This window comes from Haliotis rubra, unplaced genomic scaffold, assembly GCF_003918875.1.
Source record: "Haliotis rubra isolate DU_JTF1 unplaced genomic scaffold, ASM391887v1 Scf39, whole genome shotgun sequence".
NCBI classification, from domain to species: Eukaryota; Metazoa; Mollusca; class Gastropoda; order Lepetellida; family Haliotidae; genus Haliotis; species Haliotis rubra.
The window spans coordinates 2863041-2878073 of NW_025767068.1; the positions used below are offsets into that span (position 1 = coordinate 2863041).

Below are 15033 nucleotides of genomic sequence, written 5' to 3' on the forward strand. Positions count from 1 at the left end.
TCCGACGTTACTTTTGTCAAGAATCTCATGAATAATACTGTGCAATATCGTCATTATCTGAACGCCTTCACAGACGCATATTCCGGAAAGATGTCTTGAAAAACATGAAGCTGCGTCTAATTTATAGATGAACATAATTTCCTCGATACTTATTAATCAGACGAACCTTCATTTAGTTCAATTCACAAGTGACTGCAGGAAATGCATAATTCTTGTTAATGACTTCAAGGACGGAATAACATTAGCATTCAGATATTGTTATAAAATAAGTTTAAAATTCCAAATATTATCGTGTAATATGACAAGAGATAGTGTTGTGTTCGCTGTGACAAAAAGGTTTCGATATTCAAATATAACATTTAATCAAAATGACTACGAAGTAGGCCTGCATATCACTCACTCACTGAAATGATTAGTAAATATATAATTAAAATCCATCTATGGGAAGGGATGCCAGACGGACATTGGATAATTACTTGGAGTATAGACTTTCAAAAATAACAATGATATCAGTTTTTAATAAAATCACTAATAATTCTGAAACGTTGCCGATAAGCCTGGAATCGTGTTCAGATGTTTTCATAAATACACTCACACGAACGCCCAAGTGAATTTTGCGCCCTATTGGATAGTGTTTACAAAATCACGTTTCGCGAAGGCCGGTATCGAAACGCCAGTTACATCACTTGTATTTCATATTCAGCGGCGACAAATGAATCACGGCATTCTAAGGCTGGGACGGGAACTCGGGTACTCGAATTCGGGTCGGGTACAGCTGGAATCGAGTCCTATATCTAGGAATCGAGTATCCGGAAAGGGAGAGAGCTCTGTAATGACAAGGGCAGACAATAGCTTGTCTTTTTCATTTTTGACGTAACACACATTTACATCATTGAGTGAGTGAGTGAGTGAGTTTAGTTTTACGCCTCACTCAGCAATATTCCAGCTATATGGCGGCGGTCTGTAAATAATTGAGTCTGGACCAGACAATCCAGTGATCAACAACATGAGCATCGATGTACGCAATTGGGAACCGATGACATATGTCAACCAAGTCAGTGAGTCTGACCACCCGATCCCGTTAGTCGCCTCTTACGACAAGCATGGGTTACTGAAGATCATTATTCTAACCATGAAATTAAACGGGTTTTTACATCATTGGTATTGTCCGATTAATGGGGCATAGTTTTAATTACTGTAATTTATCTGTGTATGAGCAGTGAATAGTTAAGTTACAGTAGCAGCAGGAACAAAACGTTCGATGTTATAACGAGGAATGTAAGTAATGGTGTTACTCTCTATATTGGTTAAACAGACGTAAATTAAATAGCTTGAGGTCAGTTTAAATGTTCAAGTTTTCTACAATAATCTCTGTCAAATCGTGATTGAATATTCAGAAAGTTGACCCGAATATTGTATTTCTTACATTTCCGGGTACTCGATTCCGATTCGGGTACGTACATGCGGGTACTCGATTCCATTGTTTCCTACTCGTCCCAGTCCTACTGAATTCCTAATACATTTTAGAATCTAATTACAACTGGGTTTTTTGGCACCAATACCCAGTGTCTAGATAAAGTGAAACGAAAGATATTGGAGGTGGAAACAAATGCTGTGCTCGAAAGACAACACCTGTTTGAAATGTAAACAAAGAAAATTTCAGACGTTATACTGTGTAGCATTTTCTCAAATTTTCAGACACCCATTTGCATGGAAAGAGCATAGTAGCAAGAAATAGGAAATTAAAAATAGATGCAATACAGGAATGTCATGTAGTTACACGAAACTGTCAAGTTTCTGTGCTGCGTGACGCCATGACTGACGCAAAATCACGCAGAACGACAACGGTAATAATCGGCATTTCTGGCTTCTTCTCTATCTTAAAATGGGAGTGTATTTGGCAGTTTCTCTGAGGTGAAGGTCGGTAGAATAAGAGCATACACAATCACCATATCCCGCCGATTACACTTTCAGTATCATAATATAATAGTTCGGATATTTTTTCATGAAACTAATTTAATTATCTACATGTAGCCTTGTTCAATATCATATCATACGTGGGTATAGGGTGTACGTGTTATATTCTTTGAAAGTGTTTGTTTGAATAATATTTACAGAAGAAATTCACACATTTAGTGTAGTGAAGCATATATAAACCTTTCCACAAGTGTTAAAAGATTAAACGTAGGCATCATGTACTTGTACAACATGTATTTTAGTTCCTATGATGTGCATACTTACAGTTTCGTATGTAACTCTTCGTCAGAATAATTTCGAATATCGAAGTCAAGTCCACGATACACCCTATCCTTTCTTTGCTGAACTGGCGTCATGAAAGCAGTGTTAGCCATGAACGCCATTTGCGAGTTATGTTAGCGGCGTGTGTTAACTTAACGTCACGTTAACAGCCTGTTAAAAGTTAACAGAGTTTTGAACAACAAGATAACCCTCTGTTATTAGGTAACACTCGGTTAAATGTACTTAACGGCTGGTTTAAAGATAACCGAGTTTTGAACAACCGGGCCCTGATAGACGACAGTGTGTCTCTGTTAATGGAACATTATGAAAAACTAAACGTTACTGCAGGGGTTCCTCAAGGATCTGCCCTTGGTTAATTTGTGTTCCTTGTATATATCAATGATTTACCTGGAAATTTACAAAATATCACAATAATGTTGGCCGATGACACATCAATCGTCGTTGCGGGAAAATATGTAAAATCCATAGAAGCAACTCTCAACTATGATTTAGCCCAATTGAATAAATGTGCAGAAAAGTGGTGTGGTGTGTTCTAACGGTTATATCTAGCATACTTTAAGACAGAGAGGGTGGTGGTGGTTCTAACGGTTATATCTCAACTACATGTAGATGCGGGAGGCCTAACGGGTATGAACAACAATAAAAACTTTCATGCATTTATGACCCAAATTTTCGAACTTTTTATCAGTCTCTAAAGGGAGCTGGCACTAGATTTTAATGAGCTTCGTCCTTCAAGCCTGAACACCTTTTAATATGGTTGAATAATCCTTTGTCATTTATAAAAAAAAGTAGTGAGGTTGTGCTTTATTGTTATAGATATCTAAAATATATGGACACTATTTGTTGGTTCACTGTCATCAGACATTTTTTGACGACATTTCTCATGGTTTGAATATAGCCGACTTTATAGAAGATAAATATCAGTTTACAACACAACTGCCTAAATCTTGGTATTTTCGAAACCAGAGAAGGGATATGCCGATATTTAGGTCGTTAACCTAGCATATTATGGTCACGAATATAATTTTCTATTCATTACCGAAGTCTTTAATTGTGGAAATTACGCGATAATCCCTTTCCAACAAATGCATGCTCCCCGTCATCGTTGTATTTAGAAGGCGGCTTCTTGGAAGCAACGTGACGTCATAACATTGTTCATGATGTCATGTCACCATGACAAAGTGATATTTTACCCGGTGCATATTGCATGAAAACAAATTATCCCCGATATGTTTGCCCTCGTATGTTATAAGCATTAACTTGCTTGAGTGACATTTTTAGAAGTTAAGACGTAAAATATGGAACAACTTTTTATGGATAACAACTTCTTTATTTCGTGAGTGCGACGTTTCGATACAGATTCTTGTAACGTTGTCAAGCAAGAGTGATACATGAAGTGGAGGAGCTGCATATTTATACTGTGTATAACAAAGAAACTACATACATTGTAATTGACAAAGGAAACAACATAATTGCCATAATTGGTAAAGCAGTAAGCTGATGAAGCCAGTGAGTACACAAATGATCGTGAATGGAAGCCAGAGATGTATAAATAAAGGAGTGGTACAATGAAGGAGATGTTTATACAATAGGTGCGATGTTTATACACTAGATTGGGCTTGGTGGAGGAGTGGATCATAAGCTGATGGAATGAAGTATCCTTGGTCACGGTTGATGGTGAAGTCGGACCACTTTATTTGATGATTGGGGTTTGCTTTGATGTGGTCAGAGATAGCTGATTTGGTGTCGGAATTAGCAACAGAGGTGCGATGTTCTTTGACTGGGGTGTTGATGGGTCGGGATGTTTCACCTATGTAGCTTTGTCCACAATCACAGTTTATTTTATAAATAAAACATTTCGGGTTGTTGTTGTTGACGGTGGGTTGTTTTCTTCCGTTGGCATGGAGGAGGTTGTTGAGGCTGGAGGACGCTGAGAAGGTTGTGTCTTTGCCTGCCTGTTGTTTCAGGAGTCGGCTGATTTGATGTGATGGTTTACCTATGTAGGGAATGGATATCTTGATGGGGGCTGATTCTGGTTTAGATCTTTTGGCAGGTGAAAGCGTTGCTTCGATAGTTCTGTTGACTATTTCAGGTGGGTAGTGGTTGCGTTCTACAAAGACTTTCCTTAGGTGTTCAATTTCTTCTTGTAGGTTTGTTGAGCAGATGTTTTTGGCTCTTCTGGTCAATGTAGAGAAGACGCCGGTCTTGACTTTAGGGGGGGTGGTTGGAGTTGTAGTGGATGTATTATTCCGTATGGATCCGTTGTGGACCTATTCACCAATGTACCTCGGGAAGAAGCCCTTGAAGCTCTACGCGACAGAATTGACAACCTCCAACAACCCATCAACACTAGCCTCTCTACCGACTCTATCACAGCTATGTGGCAAGGAATAACCAGGCGCCAGCGATTTATGATATCCTTAGCAAATGTAACTTAAAATTCCCTCTCATAAAATACAATAATATGTAGTAATATGATGAAGAAAATAATACGAACCAGGTTAAACTATGACAACGCAATATATGAATGTATGATCGAAACATAAATCATAATAAATCACATATGATAAAAACATTAAATTAACTTCAAATATGTCATTGCGTCAACATTGAAAATAATTCGAAAATGAAGAAAAAGAAACGTGCAAGCGTAAACAAACAATATCCTGTTAATTTTGGATATGCTATGAAGAACTTCAAAATGTAATAGAAATAACATTAAATTAATGAAAGCTATTGCTCGTAAAATATGTCCTCGCGTCAACATAAAAAATAACTCCATAATGAAAAACAATTCACTTTAATTTTCAAAACATACCCAAATAATCTCTGGCTTTTTTAAGACGTGTCACGAATAATTTCACAGGTGGTAGAATTAACATGAAATTATAGAAACCATATGCTAACAAAAATTAGTAAATTAGTAATGACAAAGCGTTTGTCACAAACATATAGCTATTACCCCAGCCACATGTCGATATCTGAATGTCGCAATTATCCTCTGTCTGACCCTAAAAATTATGTAAACGTTACCGAAACTGTCATCTGATGCCTTGATACAAAATGCGAACAAATTCCATCCATTAGGTTTTGAGATATCCCAAGAATACTCGCTGTGACCTTGAAAATAATCCGAAGGTCACTGAATTCGACTGGCGTTAGACGATACTCCCAACGCATGTTGGTACTACCTTTCAGCAAAACATATTAATTCTGTCTTGTATTTTCGCACTAAAAAGTTAGACATGTGCAAAACACTAAATTCAAGTGGTGTCGGTAAATCTCCAATCTCCAGTCAATAAACCTTGGTACCAAATTTGAACAAAATCCTTCATTTCTTTCTCGAGTTCTTTCAGTAAACAGAATGGGGAGACATTTGAACAAGCGATTTTAGTTTTGAAATTGCTTTTTTGTGCAGTTTAATATCTAAGTTTAATTCTAGCCGACTTCTACCAATCTCAAACATAGCATATTTTGTTTCCTGAAGTTTGTGATGCATTTTATTGCAGATTTTACGTTTTTTGGGAGTCCCAAGCCAAGATACAAAGTCTCACGAAATGGGGATCGTGAGGCTGCAACATAGCAAAACCAATTTGCTTGAGGCTGAGATAATATGTAGAAAAATAAAACATAAAAACAGCTGCATTTGTATCATATTCTAGGTGAGGCTGACTACTATTTGAACGTCCCTCGTAGTTATACCCGTTAGAAAACCCACCCACCTCTCCGACTCTACATGCATGCAAGTGTGTTAGATATACCCGTTAGAAACCCACCCTACCCCACCCCACTTTATATGTATACATATCAAAACCTCAAAAGATATTTGCGAAAAGACATGATACAGAGGACAGTTTATATCGATTATATATCAGGACGAATATCATTTTCGTCATTTCTTTCTTGGGTTATCGCGCTAACAATCTTTATCTTGGCAAAACCCTCAGATTTTTGCTGTGACCTTGAAAATTATCTCAAGGTCACTCCATTTCACTTGTGTCGGTGAATCTCGCCAATATACCTTGGTACCAAATTTGAACAAAATCCATCATTTCTTTCTTGAGTTATCGCCCTAACAAGCTTATTTGATGTATGAAATGCAACGAAAAACAAACACTCGCGAATTTACGAGTGATTAAAACTGTTATGACAAATTAAGTAAACATTTATTACATTTTACCGCAACGAAAATTATTACAATTTACGTCAATTTTTATTACAATTTGCGTATTAAAATTTACGTCAATTTTTATTACAATTTACGTTTTTATTACAATTTACGTCAAGTTTATTACAATTTGCTGCAAGTATTACAATTTCGTTTTTATTACAATTTACGTCGTAACAGAAGACCCTTGTGCATCATAGAAGGAAGCCTACTAAAGCCCTTTTAAACAAGGATAGGCACATATATGTACTTATTTAATTAAGAGTTTCGAATATATTTTGTAAAATGTTCGGATGGATGATGCACGTGAGCCTTCCTGAAAATGCCTGACATGTTGGGATTTTGTTTATATTCCTAAGATCTTCGTAAACTATGAACATTGAACGATACTCAATCACGTGATTACAGCTTCAGATTTGATTGGGTGGGTGCCTACATTGTGACTGGCGAGGTGCTACACACCCATTTCCTGTTAGCCATGATGTCTCTGGAACATTGGAAATGTGATGCTCCACGTCGTGTTATGCAAGCCAGAGACTGGCATACACACATTTGATGATAAGATCGTGCACACGATCGAAGTTTGAAAATACGTATATTCTTACAGTGACTAATTGATATGTGGCTGTGTAACTCAATGTAAAACAGTGATTCAATTGTACTGTATTGATTCTGCTGAGATTCAACAGATGGAATTGGTGTGGTGGTTACGGTATTTAGACAAGAGAATGTGGAAGCCTCCGGACAAGCCAGAATAGTCCATCTTAGTTAAGAAATGTCTGAAAGTTTGTTTATAAAAAATCAAGAGGACCACGCTTGTCTCTGTCATCTTCAATTACATCAAATCCAACAGTCTAAACAGTCTATGAAATCGATATTTTTACCGTGGATATCCTTTTCGAAACTTGCAGAGGTGAATGATTTTATCAGTGACTTTACTGGCAGGACCACTTCTGTTTTATCTTACACTGCCATTGTAATGGAAGTTGTACAGCCACTTGATTCTTTGATTTGTAAACTTGATTTATGTTAGAGTGAAATTATCATTGAGAACATTTCTTCAAACTAGATTCATTTAGCTACAGACTTCTGCTAAACTTATTGAATCAACTTTGAAATGGGCTGATAACACTAATGGACGAATACCAAAAAAATCATAGTTACTGAAATTTACAGTCCGTTTGAGTCAGAAACGGACCGATGAATTGCAAATTTTATCATTGTACAAAATTGCCACATAAATATAAATAGTACACATGTTTATCATTTACTAATACCCAACAGCTTTCTTATATTTGAAAATTGTCCGGACTCCACCAAAAAAGTTCTTTAAGAAACTATCATTAAAATTTTGACTCAGTTCACTATTTGTTACGAGGGAGGAGTGCAGAGAAAGGGACAGCCAGGTGTGCGAGAAAGGATGGAGACGGCACAGCACAGGCTAATGAATCAATAAGTTGGTGGGCACTTGTGCACGTGCTTCTCTTACACCTGGCTGTCCCGTTCTCTGCACTCCTCCCTCGTAACAAATAGTGAACTGTGTCAAAATTTTAATGATAGTTTTTTAAAGAACTTTTTTGGTTGGAGTCCGGACAATTTTCAAATATAAGAAAGCTGTTGGGTATTAGTAAATGATAAACATGTGTACTATTTATATTTATGTGGCAATTTTGTACAATGATAAAATTTGCAATTCATCGGTCCGTTTCTGACTCAAACGGACTGTAGGAACATTATAAAACAAACAGAAGTAGACTAAGAAACATTGTGTCTACTCCCTATAGCTACTTATATACAATGTTTGGATCTGCAACATAGATACATGTCGATTCCCCAACAAAGGTAAGTGTCGAGAACATATAGAAAGAAAGTTTGAGGGTCCCTCTTACCCCTGTTCTCGCATTACCGTTTACAGTTATGTGATGATAAATGACTAATGTATTGTGTAAACTACTAATAAGTCAGTGAGTATTGTTTTAACGCTGCATCAGCAATTTTGTAGCTTTTCGATTAATGGAACAAGTGATTGTGGGGCATTATTATACAACAGAGACGGTCACAGTAACTATGACTTTTACACACCTAATCTTTGTAGCACTCATATTCTAGGCAACCACCACCGACTGAAAAATACCCGAGACCCTTTGAATAGGTTGGATAGGAGGGTAACTTTATTGACGGATAATAGCGTGTCTTTGTCATCATTTTCCTTGTCTTTTCAGCCCAGATACTGTTTACTCGTTATGAAGACCCCTTCCCCGATCTGCCACTAGCTCCCCTAATCCTGAATTTGACGGACGTCGAAACATCTGCGTCCTGTGCCCAGGAGTGTGTGGAGAGGACCACTTGTGTCACGTACACTTACCTGTCCGCGACACAGGCATGCCATCTCTTTGATACCCGCAAGGTGGAGACAGATAAGAATGTTACCAAGACAATTGCAAGTAAGTGTTGATCAATGAATCAGGTGTTTAGAGTGTGATTCGAACTATCGCAAAAACGGAAAACGCAGAAGTAGTTTTCAAATGTATACTTTATGCATATATAAATAATCAACAGATAATAACATATTTTGCAAGTTTGGCACAAGTCATTGCTACTGACCGAGGGTCATAAGGGCACACGCTACCGAATGTCAAGGTGAAGGTCATCTGTACTCAATATCTTGTATTTCACCTGTGTTACGTTGTGCCGTTAAATTACCCTGGACGTCTATTCTAGCTGTATGGGAGATCGCGCCCCAGATCCTTTCACGTTCACCACCAAATCTGTTCACTTCCTGTATGCAGTTTCGAGCATAACTTTCCCCAAAAGCACGACGAATTCTGAGAAGCAATGAACGTGACTCGGCACTAAACCAAACACGTCTCCCTCGCTGTTGTGGCCACACTGTGTGTCCATGACGTCACTGACATCGCAGCCTACGATGCTGATCAGTCCTAGCACTGGTCGTCTCGGGCCAAGATCTGCTGTGCATAGATGGTTTCTCACGCAAACGTGGTTGCGTTTTTTTAGGGTTTCCCCCACTTTTTCGGTATTTTTGCCCGTACTTTATTCTACTCGTACAAATCACTCCCGAGGTATGCATTCATGAGAAATTCATATTTAGTATTCAATTTGTTTGGACATCAGCAAACCCATTTAATTTAAATGGGTTTATTTGCTACCATCAATATTACATATAATTAGGGACTAAGCGTGAGTCTAGTAAACACGTTATGCGTATATACGAATAAATATCGATCACGTCAACCGGTGTACTGATCAGTCTGTATCTAAAGTCAGTAGCAATGCTCTTGCTTCAGAGAGCTGATGAGCCAGTTACCATGGTACCCAGGGCATATACGGCGTTTTCTGCATATACCCCCATTACTACCTTAAGCTTCTTATGGACTTTATCCTGTAATTACGTCAAAATTTCATTTCAACTTGAGTGCCTTAGTGTTTAGAGGTCCCGTGCCTGTCTGATCTTACTATGCCCAAGCTTGTTGGTATTATTACAGTGGAATCGTCTACGGCCTGCATACAGTTCATTTTCTTTCAAATTCAAGCTTATATAACTGAAATAGCGATCGAAGCTCCATTAAATTAAAGTTAACGTTAGTTAAAACTAACTCGCTCAGTCTTTTTTCAGCTTTAGTTCACCATCGCGGCCACCCAGGTCAGAATTGGTCTTCAGCAGCCCATGCTTGTCGTAAGAGGCGATTAACGGGCTCGGGTGGTCAGACTCGCTGACGTGGTTGACACATGTCATCGTATCCCAATTGCATAGATCGATGCTAATGATGTCGATTACTGTATTGTCTGGTCCGGACTCGACTGTTTACATACCGCCTACATATAGCTGGAATATTGCTGAGTGCGGCGTTAAACAACAAACCAACAAAAACAAAATCAGAATCGCGGCCAAACGTGATATACCCACGCTTTGTTGAAGTGACATTAGCTGTGTGTGTCTGATGATGTACACAAAAGATGTTACGTCAGTGACGTGTACAGTCGTTGTTCACACCGAGAGTGATATCTGATGCCGAAATTAACGTCCACTATCGTTGCTGAAATTACCGCTGAACGTATGACGGTTCTAAACCATTTCGTTTCTGAAGCGACGTACACAATCGTTGCCGGAAGTGACGTTATTTTCTCAGCTGAACGTGACCTATATTCTCTTTTCTAACAGGGTTGTTCACTTTGTTTTTGAAGTGACATTTTTTTTAAGTTGATAACTTAATCTTACATTAAGAATGGTGGCTTTTATATCCGTTGCTCGAGTGACTTCCGCTCGATTTTAACTGTTAACCATTTCCCGTACAGGATGTGCAACACTTGTTGTTCCGGATAACAGCAAAAATATGAACGGCCTCAGCAACAATGTCGGTGATGTCCACAACGTCAGCTGCATAGTGGATTACACACCAACACCCTCGGCTGTGTCCTGTCAACCGAACGGAAGGTGGACTGAGTACCCATCTTGTATCGCTGGTGGTAAGGACACACACTTTATACTCAACCAGTGCTATTAGCTAACAAAGGTGACACAAGTAGTATAACAATGAGGGAGTAACTTAAGTTCAGAGATATAGATTTTACGCTGTCTGAAAATTGGTAGGACTCGAAAATATGAAAAATACACTTGTAAATGAACAAACCGATTATTAATCGTCAGTGCAAACGAATACCTCGTCTTGACTTTTCACAGAAAGATAGGGCAAATAGCTGTGAAAAGGTATGAATGGACTACTAAAACTGAGTGATGACACCAGGTGTTCGAGAAAAGGGTGCGCATGTCCTGCCCTCCCGTTAGCACCCACCATTCACACACACAAGCCTAACAAAGTACACTATAAAGTATTAGCAGACTGACGCGGCCCACCAGTACTCCTGCCATGCGGCGGCGGCCTGTAAACAAACCAGACAATCAAGTTATCGATGAACGAGAAAAAAATGTAATTACGTCTCCTGTGTTGAAGTTCAGAGATTCTGTGGCTCACAAGTAAAGAACAACGCTTTGAATTTGTTTCACAAACACAATGGCGATAAAATGTTAAACCCATAATTAACTTCCATCGTTAATTATAATATATAAGTGTCCCCAGGCATAGCCCATAGTGTTGTCGGCTTACCTAATAGACAATCGATTGCCATTATCAAGCATAAATGCAGGTACTTGAGTAACCAGCTGCCAGAAATGTTGCTAAAAGGTGCGGATTGATCCTGATTGGTTATATGACATGCAATCATGGTGATTTGACGCTATAAATATAGGTAATACATACAAACATTACTTGCATAATTGATTTGGTAGCACCTTTTGATCGACAAAAGCTTCAATCAGCGATAGTTACGTCATAGGTGTTTTAGGCTGACATTAAGCAACAAGAACTCTATTTCCTTATGTATTTTGTTAAGTTTGGATTCCTATTGGCAATGTTACCATTATCTCCGCCATTGCACACCACCTGTTATAACATGATAACACAGAACGCCTTGGTGAAGGGAGCTTACATATCGACCCGCCAACCACTGTTGTTTTCTGCTCTTACAAAAGAATTATTGACTTCAGAAACAATTTTTGTCCTCTATAGTAAAATGAACATCGTGGACTAGATGTGTTTTGCCCTCTTGGGAGACACAATCGGCCCACTCGTGCAGAAGCTGAGAGTTGCATCCCTTAGGAATGACACAGTACACAGACTCCACGGCAGCTATAGTGCCATAGTGTAGTAGTTCTGTGACAAGTCGGTGGGCGTTTGGGGGTTGGTGGGTAATTGTATAGGTAACTCATACTTTTCGAACATTGTCTGCAATTGTCTGTGATAATTCAGTTTTGACATATGTCTTTTACACATTACCATCTTTTTGATAGTTGTTCAGTTTCATATTTTCACGAAATCCGTAAATTCATAAATGTGTTGGACAATTTGTTGCAAGAATGAAATGAAAGAGTATGCCGCGGTTATTCCATGGGACTTCTCCAGCTGTAAGTCAGTAGGGGAGGTAACCGAATATCAGATCAATACAATCTTGAAACCAGGGACAATCTACAGCAGGGATAGGTCACTCGCTTACTTTCTCTACCATTTGTACTCACTAGTGTGTGCCTCGTCATGCTCCAAAGTCCTCCATTCTACCTGTTGAAACATATCAAAGTGGAACTGGTTCCTTCGAACGAGTATTTATTTTCTTCACATGTGTCCGTATAAATATGACATTCTGTCTGTATTTTTTGTCATAGCTATATTCAAAATTATTACTTGAATTAACAATGTAATTTGTAATAGTAATCTGAAAAGTCGATGGAACTTAGGAGTAGTAGAATACAAAGGACGTGCGTCTTTTTAGATAATTTTGGGCAACATTTCATAGTTGGTCTACTTTATCTTCCAGTTCCCGATAAAACAATAGTTGTTCAGTTTTTGTTGTTTCCACTTTTAAAGTTTGAAAATTTACGCCAATGATTGGAGGTGTCTATGAGTTCGTTACAAGAATTGGCGCAGCGACCATGTGGCCTGAAGATTTTACCACGTCCATTTGTAGAGATCCCGTGCCTTTCAATTTCAGTATATTAGGGATGTAATGTAAAAACAGGATGTAAGTGTAAAAAAGGGAATGAACTGAAACAAGTATAATTGTTTTAAGCATAATTTAAATTGTTTTATTTTACATTGAATTTGTTTTGAATTTAATGATTCTGTGTTGCCGCTCAAAACGGCATTAACTGCTGTGCACTCACTCGGAGAACGGAAATAAAAAGCTGTTTAATGTGTAAATCTGGTCTTTTACTGTAATGATATAGTCAGTTTAAACTCGTGAAACATGTGAATCAAGTTGAAATATAGATTTTTCTCTGTCTAATATAACCAGTAGATGGTAAGTTATCTCTCTGCATGGTACAGGCTTGGGCATGTTCCCATTTCGCCTACATCCCATTTCGCCTACAGTCTTAAATCAACAATTTATGGTCTAGTGACTGTTATTTCATGCATGAGTAATAAGTTGACCCCCTTCAGATATAAATGGAATCTCCCATAGTTTTCCTTTATTTGATTAATAGCACATGTAGACAACATGGCTCTTTGCATTAAAATAAAAATTTTTGTTCTTCTTTCATGCTTTTATTCACAGCAAATCATAGTACAATATAATACAATAATCAAAATAACATTGGCTGTTAACTAGTACACTGTACTTGAGTTCATGGATGCCTGAGTTTATTGAAGCTTCAATAAGTGACCTGCTGCGTCCTGCAGCTGAATAGGTGATCTTCTTCCACTTTCAAGTTGTCTCAGTCGGTTGAGACACTGGTCAAGATCTCTGTAAACTCGTGAGCGTAGCCGAGTTGTTGCACCATGGTCAATCTAAAGGCGAGTGATCTTGTTGGTTGATTCAATGTTCTTGATAGCTGTTATGAATTCATAAATGTTCGGATGGTGCTTTCCGACAAGTTTTTTCAGACCATTATGGTGCTGCATCTTCCTTTACATCCCTGGATCACACACTTCCAGTGTGTAGCAACAAAATGATTAATATTTATATAATCACAAAGTGTTGTAAGTATTTCACTGCTACTTTTGATCTTCATAGCCGTAATCCTTAAGCCAATTCCTTATATAAACACATATTATAAGTTGACTCCATTTGAAGACAATGATATACTTATCTTTTAACTCATACATTGTGAAACTGACCTTCCTTAATTCCACTAAGTCAAGTCCATTCTCTCAATAGGGGTGCATTTTCTATTCCCTATTCGCCTACATGTTTACTGTAGGCGAAATGGGATGTAGGCGAAATGGGATGTAGGCGAATTGGGACTCAACCCAGGCTTGACGGTAACGTTTAGAGCGGTTGCTAGGTATACGGTTGACGGTAACGTTGAGTGCACTTACTAACAGTATGTGTCTTGCTGCAGATGTCCGCGATTGCCTGTCAGGTCAGGTGTCCTATGAAGGAATATGTTACCAGATCCCGGACAGTCCGATGACGTGGTATACGGCACACCAGGTTTGCCAAGCACTTGGAGGTCACGTACTTGAGGTCAAGGACGCAACGAAAATGACTGTAGTGGATAAGCTGTTGCTCGGAAGAGAGAATGAGACGTTTTGGATTGGAGCCTCCGATGAAATAAAGGTAGTAGAAACTGTGGCAGTTTTAGCAGCAATAGACGAAGGCTCAACGAAGGCAAGTAACTGCCGGGTGGTAAACAAAACATGATGTGAGAAAAGAGTCCCCGCCAAAAGTATCAAAAAGCAGGATTACATGAATAATTATTTAGTATGGCTTCACTGATAGCTGGAATATTGCGGCGTGAAACTAAACTCACTCACTCACTCACTCACCGATCTCGACTGCCTATACGAGGGTTCGCTGTTTTTAGCTAAGGATGCTCCAGGTATACCCTTAGCCCCTGGATTCTTGAATGCAAATTGTGTCAACCATATTCTAAAGCGGTGCCTAAAGGAGTGATAATCGCTGTGTGTGTTTATGAATTCAAATAGTTAAGAAATTGGGCGGTGGGGTAGCCTAGTAGTTAAAGCGTTGGCTCGTCACGCCGAAGACCCAGGTTCGATTCCCTACATGGGCACAATGTGTGAAGCTAATTTCTG

The 15033-nt window shown here is 38.6% G+C and overlaps 1 protein-coding gene across 1 annotated transcript in view; it reads left to right on the forward strand.

Annotated features, from left to right (window-relative positions):
• Positions 1–15033, forward strand: part of LOC124286683 — a 51282-nt gene that overhangs the window by 16607 nt on the left and 19642 nt on the right. Inside the window, exons 4-6 of the mRNA XM_046723091.1 lie at positions 8650–8871; positions 10742–10912; positions 14340–14557. Of these exons, the coding sequence (XP_046579047.1) occupies positions 8650–8871; positions 10742–10912; positions 14340–14557 (611 nt within the window). The remainder of the gene's footprint in view (positions 1–8649; positions 8872–10741; positions 10913–14339; positions 14558–15033) is intronic.